The following is a 27,526-nucleotide window of genomic DNA, read 5'->3' on the forward strand; positions in this document are numbered from 1 at the left end:
GACAGCATACGTACCGCTTCGTTTTCTGAAGACACTTGCCTCATGAGGAAACTTTTGGGCGACTTCGAAAATCCGAAGCCATTGGTATGCCATCCTGCCGGTGGCTCATATTCTTGCTAGCGGGAAGGCATTTTGGGGAGAATAATAGCCCGAACAAGCGAAAATTTGTCGCTGGGCGACTAATCTCCCCCAAATCTTCACGTGTCCCACCACCCTCACTGCATGACGATCTACGAAGGAATGAACATTTACCCACTGTGTGGAGAGATTTTTTACAGCTCAAAAGTGGTTTCTTTGGATTTAGAACAAAACCCAGAGAGGTAACAGAAGTATGTGCACCAGATGAGGCACCTTAGACCCCCTTGTATTAGGAGTGATGACAGGAGGAGAGGGGCATTTAGACGGCCGCTGAGCGGATAAAACACGCTGTGTGTCATACAGATATATTATACTAGTGTATTGTAACATTATATTACTGTTTATACTGCCGGTGCTTGCTCTCCACGTCTCAGAGGTCTGTACAAACAGCATGGCATTGTCCTGCCCCACTGGATCGGCAATATATTCTGCATCTGAGAAAAACTGCATTACAGACTTTAGCAAATTGGGTCCAGCGACAGCTGCACAGAGCACCTGCAAAACATATCACACACTTTAAGAGTTACAATTTATAGACATTTATACTTAGGCTTCCATTTTATACATTTTACACCCCACCATCCCCCCTAAAAAGCTGCTTGGAGATGGAGTGGTCTATCAGCTTTTAGTGGCCTGGTACAGCTAAGATAATTCAAGAAAACATATTCAGTTGCCTGGATTTGCCAATTCAGAGACATAGGGACTGAATATAAACTAAGTAAAGTTGAAACTCACTTGCCCAAGTTTGCACCTATGGACTGGACCTATACTAAAATTTTGTTTACTGTTTCATAGCCCTGAAATTAAACATTTTTGTTGTAAGGTTACATTGTGAAAAAAAATCTAAATAAACACAAAACTGATTGGTATATTCAGAAGTATTTGATACTGAAATTAGGGCTTTGAGAGCACGATTGCAGGAGATGATCCTTTTTGGCAACCTCAACGTTTACTTCTCTGTTGGAGATAATTCAGTTGCTGATGTGATCTTTCAAATATATGCCTGTTCCAATTTAATAAGATGCACCACACATATAGCTTTGGCCTAAAAAACCCTTCCCAACCTTCCCTCAAGCTCAAGAACTCCAAACCTGCTTTTATTTTTTTAAGCAGCAGCTAATTCTGTGCTACTATGTACAGGCTTGTGTACTGCAAGCACTTGATATGGTGCAACTTCCCTTTGGACTTAATTACAGAACTATGTAGCCCATACAGAGTAGTTGCTAGCCTTTTTGTGGCTTCTCTCTCAAGCCACTTTCTTGTTTGTGCATGGAGACTTTACAGACGACCCTTTCTAGGCAGTGTCTGGGTGGTTTTATGTAGCTTACACTTCTTAATAGCTGAAAAACAATGCCTACTGATACATCCAAAAACAAAGAATACGGTTTTGAATCCTTTTCGCATTGTATCCATTATTTATTATTTTATCTTTTTTGGAATGTTCTTCAGCTTAAAGTTCACAGGTGGTCTTCAGATTCACAACCTGGCTTAGGTAATCAGGTTGGGTGATGTCAATTAGAAGTGTCTTTACTGCCAATTATATTATTTTTAGGTCAAAAGGACACACTTCTTGTTTTTAGAACATCGTGGCCCATCAAATGAGAATCTCAGAAAGCGCTGACCTTGTGAGTAAGCCAATCACTGCTGAGAAGAGTCCAAGAGTAGTCAACTACAATGTCATACTAGATGGGCAACGGGGATTTGATATCTCATTACACAATTCCATGTTTGAATCCACACAAGAACAAATGCCACTGTTTGATTGTGGATGAAAAATATTTGATGCCAATGCTATAAATAGAGTAGAATTTTCGAGAAAGGGTGGCAAACCCTACCCTTGGGTCACAGCAGAACCAAGGCACTGGCTCTAGTTTAAACAGGTAACCCAATAAGTTATAAAAGGTACTAAGTTTGCCCAGGTGTAGTAACCCACAGCAATAATAATATTTTTGCTTTCAGATGGGTGACCAGTAAATGCATTCTGCTGATTGGTTGCTTTCAGTCTAGGTCTATAGCAGAGGTCCCAAACCTTTTTTACCCATGAGCCACATTAAAATTCAAAAAGAGTTGTGGGCAAAACAAGCTTGAAAAACATTCCTGGGGGGTTATCAAATAAAGGATATGATTGGCTATTCGGTTGCCCTATGTGGATTGGTTGGCAACCTACAGGAGGCTCTCTTTGGCCATAAACCTGTTTTTTATGGAACCAAAACTTGCCTCCAAGACAAGAATAGAAAAATAAGGACCTGCTTTGTGGCAGCTGGGAGCATCATCCAAGTTGGTGAGCAATATGTTGCGTATGAGCCACTGGTGGGGACCACTAGTCTATAGCATCTTTTATTACATCTGCCCATATGGCACAAGAGAAAAGGTTAGATTCCTTGTAGTTGTATAATAATACCTTAAGTATCTCCTCCTGTGTGTTTAGTTGAGGGTGGGATGCTCTGTATTTGCCCTCCTTGTATTTCTGAGTGATGAAGTCTCTTCTTCGTTCTACAGGATCTTCAGTATGCAGCATCTCTGAGGGTAGAAGCTTTGCTGCCCAGAAGCGGTTTGCTCTGTCATTGCCCAAGATGATGAAAAGCTGAAAATGTTAATAACGCTATCAACAAATAGATCATGACTATGAATGCAGTTATAGTACACAGACACGGAAGGACGAGTCCATTATAGAACAAATTGTTCCGACCTGCACAATTTCATTGCTCCAGATGCTAGTGTCTAGTTTCAGACTCTGCACTTTGGATATATTGGTGCCGAGACTTCTGTGCACACCTGTAGAATAAATAACAGAATTTAAAAGGATATTTATTAACGGCCTATTTTAGAAGAAAATCCAAGACCCTACAATGAGCTACAATAGCTCCAAGCTAACTTCTAAATGTGGTTTAGTTTTAGTTGCCATAAGGTGATGGCACATATGGCCACCCAACAAAATGCCTAAAAATATTAAAGATGCCTTCAACGGCAATTATGGGATTTACAATAACTACATTAAAGAATCGGAAAGGAGAATTCCTGTGGGTGACAGTTCTATGTGCAATCAACCTAAGAGTGTAGTATCACATAGGTCTTCTTTTATATCTTTATAGATATATAAATCATGTAAATATTAAATAAACCCAATAGGCTGGTTTTGCCTCCGATAAGGATTAATTATATCTTAGATTGGATCAAGTACAAGGTTTTATTATTACAGAGAAAAAGGAAATCATTTTTAAAAATGTTAATTATTTGGAAAAAAATGGAGTCTAAGGGAGATGGCCTTCCCATAGTTTTAGCTTTCTGGATAACGCGTTTAGGAAGGAAGGTATCCCATACCTTTATTTTTCTGCTATAAAGGCTTGCACTCACCTGCACACTGTTTGCATATCACAACACACAGGTTAATGGAAGCCCAGTCTGGGTTAGAAGCTCTGCAGTCTGCACAGATCTTATTCGCTTTATTGGACCAGATCTTTTCTGCTACTTCATAGTCAGACAGTGACTCGGAGATGCACTCTAGCAGGGCCTCCATCCACTCTTTCTTCTCCCTCTCAGATTCTGCAGTGAAACTGGGAAAAGTAGTTTGCTGCATAAGTAACATGGTCTTAGCATTTTCATATGAAAAAAACATTTTTGCAGTTTATTTCAAAGTAACAAGGTATTGGATTATTATCAAACTACAGTTTTTTTCTAGTAGTAGTAGTAGTAGTAGTAGTAGTAGTAATAGTAGTAGTAGTAGAGAGTAAGACAAAGCTGACCATAGTGCACTCTACTTCATGAGTTGCCAAGATTGTTTCTGGGGCTGCTGCCATCTGAGGCTGCCCCCCTCATCCACTACACATATGCAACTTAGTGTCAGAGCCGGTCAGGGGGGCCCCCAACACTAGTACTGATCTACTTAGATTTTGCAAAAGCATTTGATACAGTACCATATGGAAGGTTACTGGTTAAATTAAGGAATGTTGACCTGGAACATAGTATTTGTACCTGGATAGAGAACTGGCTAAAAGATAGACTACAAAGAGTGGTGGTAAATGGAACATTTTCTAATTGGACCAGTGTTGTACCGCAGGGCTCTGTACTTTGCCCTTTGCTTTTTAACGTCTTTATCAATGACCTGAAGGTGGACATTGTAAGTATTTTCTATTTTTTCTGAAGTTACTAAATTTGGCAAAAATATAGGTTCCATGATGATGTGTTGGGGGCACCTTAACCGAGAAGGATCTGAAGATTTTCAGGCAGTGTCAGTTAGTGGCTACTAAAGATTACTCACCTTGAGTAAGCACATTAAAATAAAGAGAAAACTGTAAAGGTTGGGATTGTTTTCTCTTAAAAAAAAAAAAACTTGCGAGGAGACATAATTACTCTTCACAATTACATTAGCAGGGAACCTTTCTTAACATAGAGATGCACCGAAACCAGGATTCGGTTCGGTATTCGGCCAGTATTCGGGCATTTTCAGCAGGATTCGGCCTAATCCTTGAGCCTGGCCGAACCAAATCCTTAAAATCATGTGACCTTTTGTCACAAAACATGGAAGTAAAAAAAAATTTTGCGGCACTATTTTTCCCTACCCCTCACTGATTTGCATAACTGTGTGATCTATGCAACAGCCGGATCAAGAAAAGTGTATCCCTATGGACACCCTCATCTGACAGTTGGGTTTGCTTACCTGAAAATTTTTTGCATGGTGACAAGTTCAAAGTTCTTGTTCCGTACATCTCTTATGGTGGAGCCATGCATTTTAATCACAAACATTCCAATCCCCATTTTGAATAGCTGAAGTCAGAGATGAACAAGTATTATTATACAGATGAAAGCAAAATATCAAAGTCTAAGTAGGAATGGCAAGGTAGCATAGCTAACACTCTTTAACTAGGAGGTGTATTATTTAAAAAGAAAATAATCAACATCACGCTATGGTCATTTTGTGGTCATTATTGTCAATTAGCCCATTCAACCTGCTCATTTTTGTGAATCCACAGTTCGTCTGTTGTAAGAACAGCAAAGATTTTGGATTTATAGCCTTTCAGTTCCAGGTAGCCGGATCTCTGGCACGACGAGCTGCAGCCAAGGCGCAGACGTGGGAAGATCATTCGGTGTTCTTTAACCCTGTTCTGGATCGTGGAACACCACTCATTCCTTTGTACTGCATGGAAAGGAGACAACAAGCAAAACATACAAGAAATGTGAGGTTTCATATATATCGATTCCGATGTGCTCTGTGAACAACTGTCCACTTTCATAAATGCAGCCCTCCCGATTAAATAATATGCAATTATTATCAACGTTTATGCGCAAATCCTATGAGGATGGTCCTACATACACCAACCCCATCATAACCATGATATGCTCCAAGACATGAATTGAACATTTAATGGTGGAAACTGTACATATTGGAATGTAGTTTTATGTGAACACATGAGATAAAACATGTAGTAGTGAAAGCAAATGTCAGGATTGAGCTGCTGCTATTGGGCAAAAGTAGAAAAGAATAGAGCTATTGTAACTCTTAAATTTTATCAGTTTCCTCCCCATACTCTATGTAAATAAACACTTTCTGTAATCATGATTGATATCAGAATTCACTTATTGAGTAGCTAAAAAAAAAAAACTAGTTAAGAGTCTGCACACTATTGAGCATCATCACATTGGTCATAAAATATTGAGTGTCACAAGCTGTATGGTTACAGAAGACTAACAAAAGAAGAGACCAATTCACCAAGGATGACTATGTGGGGAGCTAGTCTCTTCTGCTCTCTTTTGTATTAAAATTGTAGTAATTTATGCACTTAGACACCCCAACTGATAATAGAACAGTGGAAGGTAAAAGTCGGATTTTATTATTATTATTATTATTATTATTATTACTGTAACAGACTATATTAAAGGGGTGGTTCACCTTTATGTTTTGTATAGAATGGTCAATTCTAAGCAACTTTTCAATTGGCCTTTATTTTATTTTTTTATAGTTTATGAATAATTTTTTTTGTGACTTTTCAAATCTTTCAAATGGGGGTCATTGAACCCATCGAGAAAATAAATGCTCTGAAAAGCTTAAGGTCAGTGGTCGACGATATTTGTCACCAGCGATAAAAACGCACGACTGTGGGCAACAAATCACCCAAAAATGGCTCTCCATTGGAAATAATTGAAATCGCTGGTGGCAAAACCAACGCATCGCTTCGTTCTTCCAAAGCCGTCAGAAATCACCTTGGGAGGAAACTTTCGGCGACTTTGCCATATGTTGGTTTTACCACCAGCGATTTCAGTTATTTCCAAGGAAGACACATTATGGAGGGCGACAAATCTTCCTGTTCTTGTTTTCTAGATGGGTTCAGTGACCCCCATTTGAAAGAGTCACGGAAAATAATTCACAATCTATAAAAAAAAAAAATGAAGGCCAATTGAAAAGTTGCTTAGAATTGACCGTTCTATTTTTAGAGCATTTGTTTTCTAGATGTGGTCAGTGAACCCCATTTGAAAGATCGAAAGAGTGACAAAAAGAAGGCAAATAATGCAGAAACTATATAAAAAAAAGGAAAAAATTGAGGTTGATTGAAAAGTTGCTTAGAAATGAGCATTCTATAACATACCAAAAGTTAACAAAAATTCTCGTTTTTGATGCCGGCGTCCATTTTTTTTGACTCCGGCGAATTTTCGCTGTTGTTTCGCCAATTTATTGGCCAGCGCCAGGCGCATATATTCGCCCATCACTACAGATAACTCAAAAACCACAAATAATAAGAAATGAAAACCAGCTTCAATTTGACTCTCTGCAATCACTCTCTGCATCATACTAAAAGTTAATTCAAAGGTGAACAACCGCTTTAACTAATGAGCAGTCTAAATGGACGCCACTTCATACTCCTTTGAAGGTGCAAATAACATACAAGCATGGTAGTTAGGATGCCAACTACATGAAGATGTCAATTTCACAAAAGTTTTTTTTCTCATAAAAAACCTTGTTTCAATAGATCATATTATACAGTTTTGAACCGTTCCATATAACATTAAAAAAGGGAATTTTCAATCACCTTCATTCTCTGCTCTGAACACGAAAGTCCTGTGTTTTGTGACAACTTCAAATTTATTTTCTTTGGTTGAGCGAGCCATTTCAATGGAGCAGAGAGGGATTACGCCTTTGGGGTACAGCTCCTTCAGTTCAAACAGAGAGAATTTGGAGATCACTATTGTCAGTATCATTATGCAAATATCATTCCCATCCAACTGAGGTTCACATAATATTTAGTGTGGCTTTTCAGACAAAGAATAACTGAATTAGGAGTTACACAATCTCTATATGACTATGTTTATTCCTATCTTAAATTAGGTTGATATCAGCATCATTTTCTTTCTACGTCCAGTCCCTTGGGTCAATATTGAGATGTTAATTCCTATGTCCATTCGGCCGATACAGTGAATATAAAGGATTAAAAATAAACATTTTGTATGTATTGATGCTAAGCTATAAATACCCACACTAGGAGTAGGAGAGAAGCTCATGTTATTGTATCAAACAGCAAAACTGCTTCAACCAATTGTTAATTAAAGGGGGGATGTACTGTTCATAGGCTAGTTGTCATTTACTATTTAAAATTAGAGTAACATGTCAATGAATCACTTATAGGGTGCTATAACATCCCTTATTTGCATTTTTGCCATCATACCTATATAGGTACCGCTATACTGCTGGCCTCTATTGCTGGCTGCATCTTCTGTTTGGAGTATTGGAATTGCCTCCAAGGATTGGAAGAGTGCCTTAAAGGGGGCTTGAGGTGGAGGATTCCGTGAAGTGAAGTTTTAAAGGGGACCCTTCACCCCAAAAAAATATTCAAAATCCTATTTTATCACGTTAGTCAAGCAAAATAAACTTTAATTACATGATAGAAATTATTTGAATCTTGTTTCCTTCAGTCTTGGAATTCATAATTATAGCAAGCAGGCATGAGCCATTTTGTGGACACTGTTATTAAGACAAGCGTTGCATCATCTCAGAATCTTGTTTGTGCACCAGAATGGGGGACCTGATGTCCATCCCCATGCACTGGCTACACAAAACGGTGACAAGAATGGGGGAATGTGGGGAGAGCAGTGACATCTAGGAAGTGCGGAACTTTAATTATACAGATTTTTGTGTCTGGGTGACAGGTCCACTTTAAGAGTGGTCAACTGGGTTTTTGGTACTGTCTGTTTGCTGCAAAAGGGCAACTTCGAGTAGGTTTTCAACAGATCACACAGTGCACTGGTGTGTCAAGAATGGAACATATACTCACTAGTGGCCAGATGCAGTAAGCCAGACAAGCAACAAGTGCTCATATATACTGTACTTTATATATAATTCTGATAAATGAAACATTGCTGATGGTGGAATTTGTAAAACCCAATCTACGAACACAATGTATTTCATCTGTAATCAGAACACTCCCATGTCTTGCCAAGTAACCTGCCCCTAAAACTGGACAACCGTGAAATACTTGCCATGTTAACTTAAGGATCTCATCAGCTCCTCTGATTAAGCAGATTGGAAAAAGCACATTTAAAGAAGGTTAGGAAGAGTGAGTCTGAGATGGAATAGGAGAATCAGGATAAGATACAATGGGCATGTTACCTTGTCGTTGCTGAAATACATGAGATTCTGGCCATCAAACTTGACATATCGCCTCTGAAAGACATAGTTACTGGAGGGAACAGAACACAGCATTGGTTGACATTCATTATAAGACAATGTTCACATAATAATTAGCAGTTAAAACCTTTACAGAACAGCACTAAAGTGAAACACTGCCTAAGGCTTGGGCCACACTGTACAGTTCCGTTCCTCCACCGATGATCTGTCTGTACCCGGAAACATCACCTCCAATCAGGTGCAGGCAAATTTTTGCGTTCCGGACATGTCTACCTGCGCCTGAGTGGAGCTAATGTTTCTGGGTGGAGGCAGAGGAGTAGCAGGGAGAGTAGATTATTGGCCTGCGTTTCTCTGCAGACTGAGATCCATAAGAGGTAGCTTTAGGTTAGGGCCACACAGGGCAGAAATCAGCCCGCTGAAATCCACAGGCCTATTTCAGCCCCTACCGCAAGCACTATCCTCCTTCTTCCTTTGTGTCCAAAACCATTGTTCTGCTCTGGCACAAGCACTCCGCAGATTTCAGCAAAGGAGCGTGCGACTTTGGATTTCACGTCAAAATCTGCCTAGTGTGTTCACAACGGAGCCCACACAATGGTTCTGAATGTGAAAGAAGGAGGCTACTTCTCGTGGTGGAGGCTGAAATTAGTCTGCGGATTTCAGCAGGCTGATTTAGGCCCTGTGTGGCCCTAGACTTAGAAGTCAGTTGATTATTTGATAATTATTAGGCTAACAAAAACTTTACATTTGCTTCTACCCTTTTTCAACTTGAGATTTAAGATGCTATCTAGTTACTAGGATCAGCAACCCCCAGTAGCCAGATTTATACTTTCCATAAAAACACATATTTGGTCAAGTTGCTAAATCAACAGATCTTTCTAGCCATGCAAGTTGTCAGCCAAAATGTCAAAACGTAACCAATTTATCAGTCCTTAGACCAGCAATATTTCATGGATGATGATGATGGGATTTTCTAGCCTGTCTGGCAAATGTCTGAACGTTCCTTGATATTGATTGGGGGGCCTGATATATTTCTGCCCATAAATGGACCAATGGACTGCAATGTCTGCACATGTATAGTCTAAATCCTTTTCTTTCTTTTCCATCTTTGATCAAATTGACATACTTAGGGGCAGATTTATCAAGGGTCGAATTTCAAATAAAAAAAGACCAACTGAAATTTATTTTAAAAAATCAGGGTTTTTTGTTGGGTGAATAGGCTGTTTTCTTTTGAATTTGAAACGTACGAACCGAAGTAGCATCGTATTCGATTGATAAACTTTGAATTTTCAAAGCCCCCCAATTCACTCGACAGGTTTTAGATGGCGAATGGATAAAGACGAATTTTTTCAAAAGAGACATTTTTGAATTTTCTATTTTTTTTCAAATTCGAATCTGAACTATTCCCTAGTCAAAGTACACAAAAAAATAGCTTGAAATTTGAATTTTTTTTACTTCGAATTTTCACTTCGACCCTTGAAAAAATGCCCCTTAATCTCACTGAATGAACTTTGTTTATCTCAAGCTTATAAAAGCCCTTTAAAAATGACTCCGTAACCCACCTATCTGCTACTTCTGGTTCTTATGGATCGATTTTTATAACTAAATTATAACTATAATAATCTCAGGACTAAAAGATAACCTTGACATAAGAGCATGTCTATAAATATACAGCCATTTCTAAATTAGTTACTTGAAACTCCATGATTTTAATGTAAGTTACTGTGTATATCAGTATACATATATTTTCATACCTGAAATTATTCAAACTTGAAATTATTAAAAATGCAGAAACAACCAGCTTCCTTTTTTGTTAAAATTAACACGAACTGACAGCCCATTAATTCATTGAAGTTTTTAGGTCCAAACTAAATGCATTAGCCATGTTTAGTAAACCGTCTTCCGATAAATTTTGTTAATTAAGCAAGCTTAAGGTCAGTGTTTATTTAATAAGAAAAAATCCAATTATTTAATAAAAAAAGTATCTACACCACAGTAACAGAGCTAAGAGTAAAAGAGATATTTTTGTAAAAAGTTACTTTCAGTGAAGTCACCAGATGGCAGCAAACCCCAAAGTAAGAAATTGCAAGTAACTTCAGGACAAAAAAGACCTTCGCACTAACAAACGCTGTCTTTTAGTGAAAGGCTGACGAAGTGCTGTAGTAAAGGTCAGTGATAGGTTTGCTGCAAAATTGTGTGCACCTATGTCACACACCTACAGTAAGTTACAGAATCACCCACTTACCCTTGAGGTGACAGTTTGTCCAGCCATGTACTCAGCACTGGTCGGGAACGTTCCGACAGAGAAGTAAAGCTGGCATAGGGTGAGATGGTCAGGTCATCTAAGATCTCGTCCTTGTACAAGTCGGAGGGAAGGCTGAACCTGTTGTTGGCTGGAGGTGCATCGACCGTTGAGTAGCCTTCCTGGTCATATTGGGCGATTTGGTTGATTCTATTTGTCTTTCCTTCTTCACCCTCGCCCTTTCTATCAAGAACTGCATCGCTGTTATACCTAAACAAAATGTATTTATAACAAAAGAACGTTTCTAATGAGCTCTTGTTGCCTATTTAGATTGCATGTCCATGTAGCCCCTAAGCTTTATGTGTGGTGGTGAGGGGTATCAGTGTGTACAAGTTCATCTATTGATGCTATAATCCATTGAGTTGCCACCACTCTGGACATGGTGTTAGTTCCAGGGTTCCCACAATGGGTTGCCTCAATAGCCAAATAGAATTGACTGCTAATGGCATTATTAATGCATGTTACACCATCCCCATTCTGATAACGCCAGCAGCAACCTGCATTCAATTCAGTTTTTTTGGTACAACACTGACGCATCTTGTGCATATGAATATCACTGGAATTATGGAAAAGTAGGCCAATTGTAGAAAAAAAAAACACTTTGAAAACGGCACTTAACACACAGCACTGTGGCTTTAAGCCTCAGCCAAAACAAGCGAAATGGCAGCTCCCAATCACATGTGCAAATTCAGATTTGTACACAGGCTTTATTTAACCATTCAGGGCTTAGCTTTTGGCCTTCTACAGACAGCAGCAATAAATCTGAGCTAATTGCTGGGTGCCATAGGTAAATGCACTGGGGCAAAGGTTCCCAGTGAGTTAGAAAATGAGCCCAGAAATGTTATATATTTGCACTGGACAGAAGTAGAATGTCTAAAAACTGCAGCTGTTAAAATCTTTAAAGAAAAAGGTAAAACATTATCTGTACAATATTTTAAACAGTGGTTTTATACCTGACTTGGCCCTTCTCCTCCCCCGGTGTAAACATAGGCATGGAGGTGGTACATGTCCGGAATTTGGTGCTTTTGCCATCCTACATAAAAAGGAGAGTCATTAGTACAAAGGTAATAAATTCCTTCAGTCATTTCAGACTAGGCTCAGGTTTCCAGCAGAAGTCAAGCCATTTGAGCTGCACCTTACTGTTCAGGAGTCTAAACTCATTGCTTAACCCACAGCATCATGTATTGATATAATGCCAAAAGTTACACAACTCTAATATATATAAAACTTAATAATATAACAATGGATTTTAAAAAACAAGTTAAAAAATAACCCAGCAAGCAACATCTCTGACCCTTTTAGTCTCTTCGGCAAAAAGAAAAACATAGTTATTATTTTTGCTGGCAAACGCAGTTCCAGGGCTGGAATCAATAGTAGGTAAAGAAGGTCAGAATGAAGGCAGCTGCCTTGGGTGAAACAGGTTGGGGGCACAACAGGCTGGGGGCGCAATAGGCTGGGGGCGCAACCTGGTGGTGGGACAGTGTGATCAAGCAAGCAACATGGGAGGAGGCATAAAAGTAATCAAGAGTGGTAGCAGAGAAGTAGGTGGTGAAAGGGAGTGATTGGCAGAGGCGGCAGTGGGTGTGATGGTCGGACATCAAGTCTCAGGGCCATTATATGGACACCCTGCACTTACATTGTCTTTTAACTTCCATATTATAAAAGGCACATTGTTTGCACAGGTTCAGTAAGCCACAGCAAACAGTATTATTTTGGGCAAACAGGTGACCAGTAAATGCTACCTTCTAATTGGTTATAAAAACAATATATAGCTTACAAATGCAGCCAATTAAAAAATGTCAGTCTCTTAGATTATTTCTTGCCGACCCCTTCACAGTCTCTCAACTGTATATAAGCCACAGTTGCCACAGGCGCTGATCTCTTCTTATACATATCCCTTCTAATTGCTATTGGCAAGTAGAACTGGAGCAGACGTTGCAGCTTTAATAAAATGACCCCACTATGTTCTGTTTCTAAACATTGGGAGGGCAGCAAGCTCCTTGTCCCTAATGGAGACCACCCCTTGGTTTACTATGGTATACCATAAAACAGGGCTGTCCAACTGGCGGCCCACGAGCCGCATGTCTGCCTGCTGTGGCTGCTTGCCACTGTATCTAGTACATCTTAGTGGTCTTGATAGGTTTCCCTGTCTCCTTCTCTGTTATGCCTTCCCTATGTTCCCTGTTTGTGCCATACTCTGCCTGTGGAACATAAGTCTGGTATTTATTCTGGGGGTTTGTTAGAATTTGAAAATTATTGTTAGGGGCCTCTAAGGTGTTTCATCGTGTGCTGGGAGGGGGGGTTGTGCTGTGCTATCCACAGGGGAGGATGAGGCTTATGGATTTAAGGGTATATCTTTATATGTCAACTTTATTCACATATGAGTGATAAGTGATATCCCTGCAGTAAACACCAACCATTTTGTTTTTTGGTGTGCTACCACCATTAATGCGGGCATGGTCTTGTGGTAACACGAGTGTGGTTTAAAGTGGATGTGGTTTAAAAACGGGGAGTGGTCAACTCTGGCTTCTGTTATCGGCCCTCCACCATGTAGGCCAGAAAGATTCCGGCCCTTCGTACCACAGAATTTGGACAGCACTGCCATAATATATTTTAGCTCAGACTGATTATATGGCCTGCTGCACCGTAATTCCTACCTTTGGATCCTGTGCTTGAGAGTTGCGATTGAAGACTGCCTCGCAGTAGGGGTTAATTTCTTCTACAAGCACATTCAGGAAGCAGAGAAAGGTATAGCATCATTAATGATCCTGCATCATGCACCTCTTATAAAACCAAATCATCATCATCATTTGCACATTAAACAACATAGGGAGGCAACTGTATCTATCAGGATAGTGAGACTACATCCAAGTACAGTAACTCCAATGTCTTCCCATGGGCAGGAAAGTGAAAATGTAAATTCAAATTTTCTTTTGGTCAAAACGCTCAAAATCGAACTGTAAATCATCCAAACTCGATTTGAGTTTTAATAAGAATTTCTAGATATTTCATACTCTGGCCCTTTAATAACTCAAATTTGCCAAATAAAACCTGCTGAATTACTGTATAAGTTAATGGGAGAGGTCCAGGAATCAATTTGGTGATGTTTGTAGCCTTCCTGAGTTTTCCGGAGTTGGAAATTCGAATTGAGTTTTTATAATTCGAATAATTTGAATCGAATTTGATTCGAGTTTTCGGATCGGTAAAATTCGACCGAGTATGAATAATTCAATTTTATTAATACCTTTTGATTTGTTGAATTTCGAATTCAAAATTCGAATTTAAAAAACTCACATGAATTCGAAATTTGACCCTTGATAAATGTGCCTCTTGTTAGGATTGCTACTTTTTATTACTCTTCCTACTCAGGCCCTCTCCTATTCGTATTCATTGCATGGTTGCTAGGGTAATTTGGACCCTAGCAACCAGATTGCTGAAATTGCAAACTGGAAAGCTGATGAATACAAAGCTAAATAACTCAACAACCACAAATAATAAAAAATGAAAATCAATTACAGATTGTCTCAGAATATCGCTCTTAATCAGAAGTCTAAAATCTAAGTTGGACATCTTTCATAGGACCATAATTAATTAAATTAATAAAGGTTCCAAAAGTATGAGAAACTTGAGTGAGCAAAAGCCTTTTTAGACACAGAGAGATGGGCCAACATTGCAGGTATAGGCATTCAATACTTTACTAATGTCTCTTACCTATTGTAGAGCCTGGTCTCTCAGGAACAATAGGCAATTCTAGTTCAGAAAACCCCAGACAGCTGTGAAAAAAAAATTAGAAGTTTAATCTACCTATGACTGCCAATGCAAGTCTGTGCATGATATTCTGTATGTACTTCAAACAGCAGATGATGGCAATCAGTCAGTAGCCATGAAATTAAAAAGAATAAGACAGTCAACAAATATATTTCTCAAAACACTTATTGTCTTCAAAACCACAAAGTAACCCCCTAATTATGCAGTGATTCAACTGTGCGTGGGCAATTTTAAAGCAATGTATGGGGGGGAAAGAGTAAAATGTTTTGGAACTATTTGTTTCTTAGCATAACACACTAGGGAACCTGCATTTCGTATGGTAGTCCTAATCAGGGTTCCCCAACCTTTTTTAATCGTGAGCCACATTTAAATGTAAAAAGAGTTGGAGAGCAACACAAACATGAGAAAGTCCACGTGGATGTCAAATAAGGGCTGTGATTGGCTGTTTGGTAGCCCCTATATGGACTAGTAGCCTACAGGAGGCTCTTTTTGGCAGTACATCTGGTTTTTATGAAACACAAACTTGCCTCTAAGCCAGAATTTAAAAAATAAGCAGAGAAAAATGAAAGAGCTGACCCATACAACTGCACCTTCCCATCCATTTGCTCCGAAGCTTGTATGAAGTAATAAGTAAAACTTAACCTTTAATATATCATTAAAATCAAGCCTGTGACAAAGCCCGCAACTGAAGGGTGAAACGCGCGTTAATTGCATTGTAGCTAATGATTAGGCAGGCGTCTGATAGGGACTGAGAAGGGTGATTGTTAAAATCGGATCGGGAGGGGACTCATGGTGGGTGAAGGGTTTGGAGACTCGAATGATCCCAGGGCTCTGTTACTTTCCGGTTAGATGTGCCTCAGGCACACTGCAATATAGCGAATGTGTGTTGCATTAATATGGCTTCAGGTAATTGCTACCTATTAGCTTAAGATGTTCAACCTCACACTATATGGGAGGGATCCTGAAGTGGGTGAATAGGTTGGCACTGGGAAGGGCATCCTTGGCGTACCTCATGGACGTTCACACTTATTATGGTGACAATCTGAATGCACTATTTAATCACCATTGACTAGCAGTTACTTCTTAGATATAGAAGTGCAATAGCACATTACCCCCTAAACCCACTAATTGCCTGGTCAATCAGCCTCCTGTACCTAACCATTAATTTTAATGTTGCATACTAGACTTTGATTTTAATGATATATTAAAGGTTAAGTTTTACTTATTACTTCATACGAAGTATGATGGGTGGTGTTCCCCAATACCCAATTTATTCACTTTCAAAAATAAGCACCTGCTTTGAGGCCACCGAAAACAACATCCAAGAGGTTGATGAGCAACATGTTGCTTGCGAGCTACTGGTTGGGGACCACTGTTCTAAGATGTGCTACATAGATCTAAGGTCTATGGGGAAGTCGGTTTTAGGACCTGAAATGATCCAAAATTAATTTTAGGCAACTCATTTTAGTTACACAGAGCAAAATCATGACCACATTTTAGCTGAGCTGTATATGGTTTGTAACTCATTTTAGCTACACAGTTTCTATGGTAGGAAAGTAATCTCTGTAGTACATGGGGTGTCATAGAGACACAACCAAGGGGCCTGCTTTTGGGTAAACAACTAGAGGTTATGAATCCGTGTCATGGCTAACCAGGAGAGGTTCAGCAACCAAATGAATGAATGGAATGGATGAATCCACCTAGAAGTAAAAGTACAATAAAGTACATCAAGGCTTCAGGCTCAGTAAAATATGTGCAAGGTCGATATATATAAAAAAAAAATCTGGGTTTTTTCACAATTAAAATGTTTACGATTCCAGTCATTTATGCAAAAAATTTCCCATTTTCAACACTGTTTTTTTTAGTAGCAAGTCAAATTCCATTGTTTCCTTTAGACAGAAGCCTGGCAAAGCCGCACAGAATTGAACAGAATTACAACAGATTACAGATTACAACAAAAGACAGTAACAGACTAAAACGGTCGGACTAGACCAAGGTCCCACCAAAGAATCTTTCACAATAGATAAACGGTATATAGAGAGAAAATAAAAAATGCAGATGGGAAATGTCCCATACTGGTGCCCATTAGAGGCAAAATAAAGAAGTCATATGGGAACTGTCCAATGCTGGTGCCCATTGGAGGCAAAATAAAAAACTCATATGGAAACTGTCCCATGCTGGTGCACATTAGAGGCAAAATAAAGAAGTCATATGGGAACTGTCCCATGCTGGTGCCTATTAGTGGCAATATAAAAAGTCATATGGGAACTGTCCTATGCTGGTGGCCATTAGAGGCAAAATAAAGAAGTCATATGGGAACTGTCCCATGTTGGTGCCCATTAGAACCAAATTAAAAAAGTCATATAGGAACTGCCCCATGCTGGTGCCCATTAGAGGCAAAATAAAGAAGTCATATGGGAACTGTCCCATGCTGGTGCCCATTAGAGGCAAAATAATAAAAGTAATATGGGAACTGTCCCAGGCTGGTGCCCATTATGGCCTAGGTCCCACCAGGAGATCCTCTGGTACATCAGTCTGACCCGGTTTATTCCATTGGCAACCTCATGACACTATTGATGAATCTCAGCTAATATGAAGCAATGAAAAACGATCCAAAACAATTCTTATCTTGAGAGAGAACTGCATTTCTTTTCTAATCTTTTTCTCAGTGTCTTTCATATGCTATAAGCACAGCAGCTCAGTGGTGAACACTAGAAAAATCGGCAATGGCAGGATATGAGCGGGGGTCGTGCATTCCTACTGTAAGAATAATGATGTGTGCTTGTACAAGAGAGTCTACAAAACTCAACGGTGTTTAAATAGGTCCCAGGGTAGAGCAGCATGAGCCATACAGTAAAGGTATAACAAATAGCTCTGGAACTCGTATATCATGTTGGAAACAAGGGGCTTGCAAGTGAAAGGGCCAAAATATATGACCCACAGAATAATGAGCTTATGGGAAAATTCTCATTCGTTCTGAACGTGACAAACTGAAAGGCTCATTGCAGTTTGATTCAACATTACTGCGGAAGAGTGTGAGAGCCTGATTCCATTGTTTCCTCGGTTCTTTCCCTGCAACAGTTTCCTCCTCTCTTGGTATTCCACTTCCTCTCTCCCCCTGCTTTTTGACTTGAACTGCCCCCATTTCTTACTCTCCCTTATAGGCTCACATGACTACAATCAGTATCAACATTTGTCTGTGTTGACATTTACCCTTGTCGCCTTGTCCCGGTTCTCCCTCCCATATAAATGCTACAGTGGGGGAGGATCGGCCTGTGAGGTCAATTCTTTGGCCAGGAGGCATTTTTCCCAAAAAGTGAAACCATGCATGGAAGTTCCAGCCAATGCATGAAAGTACAATTAAAAGGGTGGCTGACCATCAGGTTGTCTTTTAGTATTTTATAAAATTGGTCTTCATTTCTTTGTAGTTTTGTAATAATTTGCCTTCCTCTTCTGACTCTTCCAGCTTTCAGATGGGGGTTACTGACCTCAGCAGCCAAAAAACTATTGCTCTGTGAGGCTACACTTTTATTGTTACTCTTTATTAAGGATGCACCGAATCCAGGATTCGGGATTCGGCCAGGATTTGACCATTTTCAGCAAGGTTTGGAATCGGCCAAATCCTTGTGTCTGGCCGAACCAAATCCTAATTTGCATATACAAATTAGTATGGGAAGGGAAATCGCTTGACTTTTCGTCACAAAATAATAAAAAAAGATGTCCCACTTTTTCTCCTTCCTGCCCCTAATTTGCACATGCAAATTAGGTTTCGGTTCAGTATTCGGACAAATCTTTCACAAAGGTTTCGCTGAATCCCAAATAGTGGATTCGGTGCATCCCTACTCTTTATAACATCTTTAATTTTCAGGCTTACAACTGCTCGTGCTACAATTATTTTGGGATGAGAAACTGGCAGTTCTGGTATAATCTGGCAATTAATTTAGAAGTTCTTGGAAGTAGGGATGCACCGAATCCACTATTTTGGATTCGGAACCAAAATCCTAATTTGCATATGCAAATTATGGGGTGGGAAGGGGAAACCATTTTTTACTTCATTGTTTTGTGCGTAAAATTCAAGCGATTTCCATCCCCACCCCTAATTTGAATATGCAAATAAGGACTTGGATTTGGTTTGGCTGGGCAGAAGGATTCAGCGAATCCTGGCCGAATGCCGAACCGAATCCTGGATTCGGTGCATCCCTAATTGGAAGCCTGCTGCTGGGGTACATTTAGGCTCTTCTGCACCAGTTGAAAAATGTGCTATTAGACTTACAGGGTCGAGTCAATTGCTTTGCTAAAGGAGACAGAGCTGCCTATGGGCCTGATTGACATTAGAACTGCTTGGTTATCTACAAGGATCATAGAGGCTGACAAAAGCAATACAGATGCATTTACATTTTACATAAAAGAGATTTAATTAGACATAAATACAAATGTAAAGTAACGTATTTACATAAAATCAGTATAGATTCCTCTTTTAAACCAACACTCCTATGATAGTTTGCTGCTGTTTACAGTCTATAACAGTGTGCTGTTTCCATTGCATCATTAATATCGCTGGGCTCCTGTAGGGATGTGTGCAGAAATACTACAACTTCCAAGATGCCCCGTGAGGAAAGCAGAAGCGGACAGCAAAGCTTTATTTAAGGTAAAATGCCACAAAATACTCTGATGTATGTAACTGCCATTGAATGCCTCCCGCCCCTTCCCTGCTCACAGATCTTCAAGGTTGCATCACTAATAAGATCAACATATACCAATGACAAGGGTACATGTTATAGGTTATTCAAGATCCTTGTTATTTTGTATAAAGGGTTATTTTGTACATCTTTTTGTACACTATAATTGCCACCTACGTTTCATAAAATTATATACAGTATGCATCTTTCTTTCAATTACTAATCTTTAAATTAAAATACACCCTATTGTCTGTGTTTACATGGTAACAGTGAATGACAATTAAAAAAAAAAGAACAACAACACAGATGAAAGCCTAAATTAGCCCATACAGTCATATGAAAAAGTTAGGGAACCCCTCTCAGCCTGAATAATAATTGACTCCACTTTCAACAAAAAAGATAACAATGGTATGTCTTTCATTTCCCAGGAACAGCGAGTACTGGGGTGTTTTCTGAACAAAGATTTGTAGTGAAGCAGTATTCAGTTGTATAGTATTCAATCAAATGTGAAAAACCGGCTGTGAAAAAATAAGGGTACCCTTGTAGTTTTGAATGTAATGCATGTAACTGCTCAATTCTGATTGCTGGCAACACCAAATTGGATTAGCTTGTAAGCATTGAACTTCATAGGCAGGTTTGTCCAATCATGAGTAAAGGTATTTAAGGTGGCCAATTGCAAGTTGTGCGTCTGTTTGACTCTCCTCTGTAGAGTGACAGCATGGGATCCTCAAAGCAACTCTCAAAAGATCTGAAAACAATGATTGTTCAGTATCATGGTTTAGGGGAAGGCTACAAAAAGCTACCTCAGAGGTTTAAACTGTCAGTTTCAACTGCAAGGAATGTAATCAAGAAATGGAAGGCCACAGGCACAGTTGCTGTAAAACCCAGGTCTGACAGGCCAAGAAAAATACAGGAGCGGCATATGTGGAGGATTGTGAGAATGGTTACAGACAACACAAAGATCACCTCCAAAGACATGCAAGAACATCTTGCTGCAGATGATGTATCTGTACATCGTTCTACAATTCAGCACAATTTGCACAAAGAACATCTGTATGGGTGAAAGAAGCCCTTTCTGCACTCAAGCCACAAACAGAGTCGCTTGTTGTATGCAAAAGCTCATTTAGACAAACCACAGTAATTTTGGAACAAAGTGCTTTGGACTGATGAGACAAAAATTGAGTTATACTCAATATATACTGTCAAATTTGGTGGAGGTTCCATCATGCTGAGGGGCTGTGGGGCTAGTTCAGGGACTGGGGCCCTTGTTAAAGTCGAGGGTCGGATGAATTCAACCCAATATCAACAAATTCCTCAGGATAATGTTCAAGCATCAGTCACAAAGTTGAAGTTACCCAAGGGTTGTATATTCCAACAAGACAATGACCCTAAACACACTTTGAAAGCACAATATTCTGGAATGGCCGTCACAGTTGAATATCATTGAAAATCTATGGGATGATTTGAAGCAGGCTGTCCATGCTCGAACTGAACGGAGAGATTTTGTATGGACGAATGGTCAAAATACCTCCATCCAGACACTCATCAAAGGCTATAGGAGGTGTCTAGAGGCTGTTACATTTGCAAAATGAGGCTCAACTAAGTATTGATGTAACATCTCTGTTTGGGTGCCCAAATTTATGCACCTGTCTAATTTTGTTATGATGCATATTGCATATTTTCTGTTAATCCAATAAACTTTATGTCACTGCTGAAATACTACTGTAGGCATGTTATATATTAAAAGGAGGTTGCTACATTAAAGGGGACCCGTCACCCAAATAAAATTATTCCAAATCCTATTTTATCATGTTAGTCAAGCAAAATGAACTTTAATTACACTGTATAAATTATTTGAATATTGTTTCCATCAGTCTGGGAACTCGTAATTATAGCAAGCAGGCAGGAGCCATTTTGTGGAACTTTTTATTAAGAGAAGCCTTGTATCATCTCAGAATCTTGTTTGTGCACCAGGGGACAGGGACCCAATGTCCATCCCCATGCCCTGGTTACACAATTAAATGGTTAAGAGAGCTGGGGGAATGCAGGGAGAGCAGTGACATCTAGTAAGTGCTGAATGGAAAGTGAAAGTAATTGTCTGCCCCGCCTCTATGCCACTGGCATAGAGGAGGGGCAGACAATATTTGATTGACAGCTGATATTTTTAAATGCGTTTACAACAGCTATGAATGCTTTAATAAAAAAAAGAAATTGGATTTCATATTTAATTTAAAAAGGACTTTTATTATACAGAATTTTATGTCTGGGTGACGGGTCCACTTTAAAAAACAAAACTTCAAAGAATTAAGAGGGGTTCCCAAACTTTTTCATATGACTGTATATATATATATTTTTAAGGATATAAGGCATCAGAGGAGTATTCCCTTTTATACAGGTCATGGAATTCCAGTTGACTTTAATATTCTTACATTTTACAAGAGGGGCCACATGATTTTTTTAAAATATGCAAGGGTTCCTGGGTCATGTCTCTTGCTATGCTTTTATATTGTCATCTCTATATAATGTACAGTAAATAAAAGTTAATACATCGATAGATTCCCCCCTTGAAATTAAGATGTTCTCTTTGTAACAACATTACATGCAGTGTTGTTAACTGTTCAAGTAAGAAAAAGGGGGGGGGGCTCTTATTCTCATTGCTGCTTTTTAATTCACAGAATGTGTCTGTACAGGTAGACTTTGCATATTTTATATAACCATAATCTGTTATATCAGGGTCCCTTGGGACTCTACGAATGGGTAATTTATGCACCTCATGGTATTAACCAAATAGACTATATTAAAGGGGTGGTGTCTATTGAAGGATCAAGGATGTCAAAGATCAACCTTTAAAAAAAAAACAGATTTGTTGTTATAGTCAGAGGTGGTTATGTCAACTTTAAGAAGTTAGGGTCTGGCCACACGGGCAGATTCGGGGAGTTTAGTCGCCAGACGGCAAATCTCCTCTTCTTCGCGGCGACTAATCTCTCCGATCTGCCTTTCCCTGCCTTCCGCTGGAGAAAATGTAAATGTAAATCGCCTGGGGGCAGGCACACGCAACACTACTTTTTCCAAAGTCGTCCGTAATTGCCTCACGAGGAAACTTCGGGCATGTTCGGAAAATGAAGCGATTAATTGGTTTCATAGATTAGTCACCGCGAAGAAGAGGAGATTTGCCTGGCGACTAATCTCCCCGAATCTGCCCGTGTGGCCAGAACCTTAATGTTAAGTATGTTGCAAAATGGCCAATTCTAAGCAACTTTTCTACTGGTCTTCATTATTTATTTTTTATAGTTTTTTTGGCTTTTTCTTCTGGCTCTCATGCTTTCAAATGGGGGTGTCACTGACCCCATCTAAAAACAAATGCTCTGTTAGGCTACACATGTATTGTAATTGCTACTTTTTATTACTCCTCTTTCTATTCAGGCCTCTCCTATTCCTATTCCAGTCTCTTATTCAAATCAATACATGGTTGCTAGGGTAATCTGGACCATATTGCCTTTTAAGATGATGAATACAAAGCTAAATAACTTGAAAACCACAAATAATGAAAAATGAAAACCAATCACAAACTGTCTCAGAATGTCACTCTCTACATCATAAATAAAAAGTTAATTAAAAGGTGAACAAATACTTTAAAGGAGATCCTTAACAGCATGGGAAGGGTTTCATTATTTTGGGAGGCAACCGAAAGGTTAAGAATGCCTGTATTATGGGAAATGTGTGATAGCCCTTAAAATGTTTTTACACTGAAAATTAATAAGGAAACTACACAACTCTTCCTTATTGTGCCACATCCTGTTAAAAGCAGCTCGTCAGCAGGTTTATTTCGCAGGCAGTTTTCAAAAGAAATGGGTTATATAATGGGAGCACAGCTCTAATATGCAATCAGTGACATTTGTCCATTGTCGCCAAAACCGTCCTTTTCATAAAATGCAAAAACAGAAATTCCATGTTCCAGCATGTTTTATTGTAAATGCAAGTTCATTCATATACAGTTGTCTTAAGACGCAACGTGAAACCAAATGTATTATATTTACATTATGGACAACTTACAATTTATTCAGAGTAAGAACAGTTTTAGAGCATTTAAAAAAAACAAAAGTCAAACTGTGCCCCAGTCTGCTTTGTGGAAATATAACTCCCAGCAACAGCCTATTTTTATTTTGTGGACATATTTTACTTTGAATTAAAACGCTGTAAATATAAAAAGTCCCAGGGTTCAAAGTGTATTGGGCCAATTATATTCACACAAACTACATCTCCAGCACAGTACACCAGAGTACAGAATAGTGCTACAAAGCTGTTTAATAAAACCACAGGCAATGGCATATTACTAGTAAGCATTACAGTGAAACAAAGGCCATGTTGAACAGCATATTTAGTAGTAAAGTGTTTGTACCCATACTCTCTACCCCTAAATCAGCTCCCCCTACTCATCCCTAATTTTTACTCATTACACAGTTTTGTGCGATTGTTCTTAAAGGGTTTGTTCACCTTTAAATTAGCTATTTTTTTTTTTAAATTAGTTATTTAGCTTTTTATTCAGCAGCTCTCTGGCTTACAGTTTAAGCAATCTGGCTGCTAGGGTCCAAATTGTCCTAACAACCATGCACTGATTTGAAGAAGAGACTAGGGATGCACCAGATCCAGGATTAGGCCCTTTTCAGCACGATTCGGATACAGCCGAATCATTGTGCCTGGCCGAACCAAATCCTAATTTGCATATGTAAATAAGGGGTGGGTAGGGATATCACGTGACTTTTCGTTACAAAAGAAGGATTTTTTCCACTTTTTCTTTCCTGCATATGCAAATTTGGATTCGGATTCAGTTCGGTATTTGGCCGAATCTTTCACCAACAGTGGATTCGGTGCATCCCTAGAAGAGACTGGAATATGAATAGGAGAGGGCCAGAATAGAAAGATGAGTAATAGGAAGTAGCAATAACAATAAATGCATAGCTTCACAGAGCATTTTTTTTTTTTTAAATGGCTCAGTGAAATAGAAAAAAAGGCAAATGATAAAAAAACTATAAAAAAGAAAAAAAGAAGACCAATTGAAAAGTTGCTTAGAATATGCCATTCTATAACATACTAAAAGCTAACTTAAAGGTGAACCACGGCACTAATACCAACACATTGATTCTGTGCAGTGTCTGAAGCTTGTAGAATCAGAAAGATTTCACACCGACGAAAACTCAAAAGTTCCAATAAGGGGTGATGTAGAGTTAATCATTGCAGATGCATTTGCATGGGAGCAAAATGGCATGGCAGAGACGCTGCACAGGTATCACCACAGCCAGGGTCAGAGTGCATGAGCGTTATATAAAAATATGAGCTGTTATAGGTATTCTAAGGGTGGATATGCAGCTATGTACTGTATACTTGGGAAATGACTATTATCATATTCAGGTCAGTAATGTACACTACATATCTGTCACATTATATACATGATTGCAATGCTATGCTGGACAAAACAGACAGTATTACATACAGAAATGTTGTGCAACATCAGGGACATACTGCAACTTCCCTATTATCAGATTTGAACCTATATTATCACAAAACAATATTTCTTAAGCTGATAAAAATAGGAACAATTTCCTCGTTTTCAGGGCAGGAACTAGGGGTAGGCAATAGAGGCACGTGCCTAGGGCGCCAAGCTTGGGGGGGCACCAGGCACCTACCTCATAAGTAGCCTACCATTAGTCCGCCACTGAGGGAGGTTAAAGGAAGAGCAACAACAAATAATTAAAGTGTTTAAAAGTAATGAACTTATCATGCACTGTTGCCCTGCACTGGTAAAACCAAAGTGTTTGCTTCAGCAATACTACTATAACTTAAATAAACAAGCTGCTGTGTAGCAATGGTGGAAATTGAAAAAAGGCTATATGGCACAGGTTAAATAGTAGATAACCGATAACGCCATTATGTAATACAGAGCATATCTGCTATGTAACCTGAGCCTTTTCTCCTTTGAATGGCTGCCCCTATTGCTACACAGCAGCTTATTTATATAAACAATAGTAGTGTTTCTGAAGCAAACACAACAGTTTTACCAGTGAAGGGCAACACTGCATTATACTTGTATTACTTTAAAACACTTTAATTGTATGATGTTACGGTTCCTTTAAGTTGGTGCTGATGCTGGCCCATCCACACAACGTGGCCAGCTGGGTTGCCTGGGGTGCCCGGCTAGCATTGCCAGGCACTGCTCTGTTTACATTACTTTTCATATATTAGTTATTTTATCAAAGAATGCAAAATATAATGCAATCTTCACACACTCCTAGCAATACCAACAGCAAGTGCTTTGAATACAAAAAATAAAGGAATTGATCTATTAAAGACTTTACTACGAGATATACATTGATGCGTTCAGTGAATGTTCAGGAAACCAGCCATGAATTTGCACAGTATAAGAAACAAAGGACCTCCAGCATCAGCCCTGCAGCACCTTAATATATTCTTGTGCATAAATAGTGCTGATATTTCCCACATAGAGAGGCTGTAATCACGACAAATTGTTTCTTCTTCTTTTTCATCTTATTGCCTGTGTTGATCACAAGAGGCTTTAAAACAGTACATTTCACTTCCCATTACAACTCAGAGAGCTGGAATCCTATACATCTTTTGAAGTCCTATATTGATACTCAAGGGCTACATTATTTAAAGCATCTCCCATTAACCTAGGCCGCACAAGAACTAAGTGCTCGTCTTGTATTGGTTTAAAGGCAGAGGCGTTCGCTAAAAGTGCAGATCTTAAAGATTCATCAGTTAAACTCCATGAAGTGTCACCATACCATTGGGAGTCGTCATTGTCCTCTATGCCTGGAGTTTTCTGGTAAAGATTTATATTATCCAGTTCCATGACATCCTCTTGAGGTGGATTTGCCCTGCCTGGACAAGAAAGTAGATAGTTATTTTCTCCTGCTTTGGAGGAATCCTTTAGAAGTGCTGTTTTTGTTGTGTTTTTTTTCTGCATAAATGATAGCCTTGGTAAAATTTGACTAGTTATGGTTTTCGGCTGGGCTCTGTTACAACTTCCCACAGGTTTCCCGCGATCTGAGGACATCTTTCCACCCTGCTTGGATATGGTTGAGGTTATAATTCCCAGAGGCGGCGACCTGGTAGTGGTTTTGACAGGTGATGGTTTTGTTGTTGGAGAAGGAACATTGTCCTTAAGTTTCAGTTTTGATGGAGGAATGTTTTTCATTACTTTTGACAATGATGAAGAAATACTGCCTTGGGGTTTTGTATCAGAAGAAACCTTCGATCCTGATAAAGCAGTGCTTAAATGTATAGCATTCGTTGGTGACACAGCATTCTTGCTCTTTGGCAACTGCAAGGCAGTATTTCCTGCTTGTTTTGGCCTCTGGAAAGTAACACTTCCTGCTGATTTTTGGATTGATAAATTGTGTTTTTCTACTGCCTTTTGTTTTGGAGAAACTTTACTCCCACCTCCGTTTTTCTTTTCTGTTGCTGATAGTTCCATTTCCTTTGCCGTGGGGTACAAATCTTTCTTGCTCTTTAGTTTTTGTGTGTTAACATTCCCAATGCATTTTATCCTCGACACACAAGTACTTGATTTAATTTTTGGTACAGAATATTCAGTTGATCCTTGAGGCGATGAACACTGTCCTAAATGTAGTTTGGATGGGTTGACTGGTGCTGGATTTACAGAAGGAGCCTTCAGTGCAGGTTTACCACTTACTGACTTTTTTAGTGTTGATGATGGGGAAATTCCAAGTGGAGTGGGACGCTTTAATATGTAGTTTTCAGCTGTGACCGATTTAGTGGAGCATTCTTGTTCTGCTTCACCTAACCTTGATGGTATTTTCGTAGGCGTGGAGTATATGGAAGAACCATTTTTTAACACATACGGCTTTGGTGGAGTAGAATATCTCATAAAAGATGATTTTGGAGGAGCTTGACTCTGTGAGCAAACATTCCCAACTGGAACTGGCCTCTGCTCAAATTCATTGTTCAATTGAGCAGAAGCTTCAGCCAAGTTGCTTAGATCATAAACTG

The 27,526-nt window shown here is 39.1% G+C and overlaps 1 protein-coding gene across 4 annotated transcripts in view; it reads right to left on the minus strand.

Moving 5' to 3' along the window:
* LOC108710892 (arf-GAP with Rho-GAP domain, ANK repeat and PH domain-containing protein 3) overlaps positions 1-27,526 on the minus strand; it is a 94,078-nt gene that overhangs the window by 33,109 nt on the left and 33,443 nt on the right. For all 4 annotated transcript variants that reach the window (XM_018252096.2, XM_018252092.2, XM_018252093.2 and 1 more), the window contains exons 3-14: positions 14,763-14,824; positions 13,709-13,770; positions 12,005-12,084; positions 10,995-11,261; positions 8,735-8,804; positions 7,161-7,281; positions 5,085-5,272; positions 4,796-4,902; positions 3,493-3,692; positions 2,828-2,913; positions 2,540-2,722; positions 477-633 (exon numbers count right to left, since the gene is read on the minus strand). In XM_018252096.2, coding sequence (XP_018107585.1) covers positions 477-633; positions 2,540-2,722; positions 2,828-2,913; positions 3,493-3,692; positions 4,796-4,902; positions 5,085-5,272; positions 7,161-7,281; positions 8,735-8,804; positions 10,995-11,261; positions 12,005-12,084; positions 13,709-13,770; positions 14,763-14,824 — 1,583 coding nt within the window. The remainder of the gene's footprint in view (positions 1-476; positions 634-2,539; positions 2,723-2,827; positions 2,914-3,492; positions 3,693-4,795; positions 4,903-5,084; positions 5,273-7,160; positions 7,282-8,734; positions 8,805-10,994; positions 11,262-12,004; positions 12,085-13,708; positions 13,771-14,762; positions 14,825-27,526) is intronic.

This window comes from Xenopus laevis, chromosome 3L (genome assembly GCF_017654675.1).
Source record: "Xenopus laevis strain J_2021 chromosome 3L, Xenopus_laevis_v10.1, whole genome shotgun sequence".
NCBI classification, from domain to species: domain Eukaryota; kingdom Metazoa; phylum Chordata; class Amphibia; order Anura; family Pipidae; genus Xenopus; species Xenopus laevis.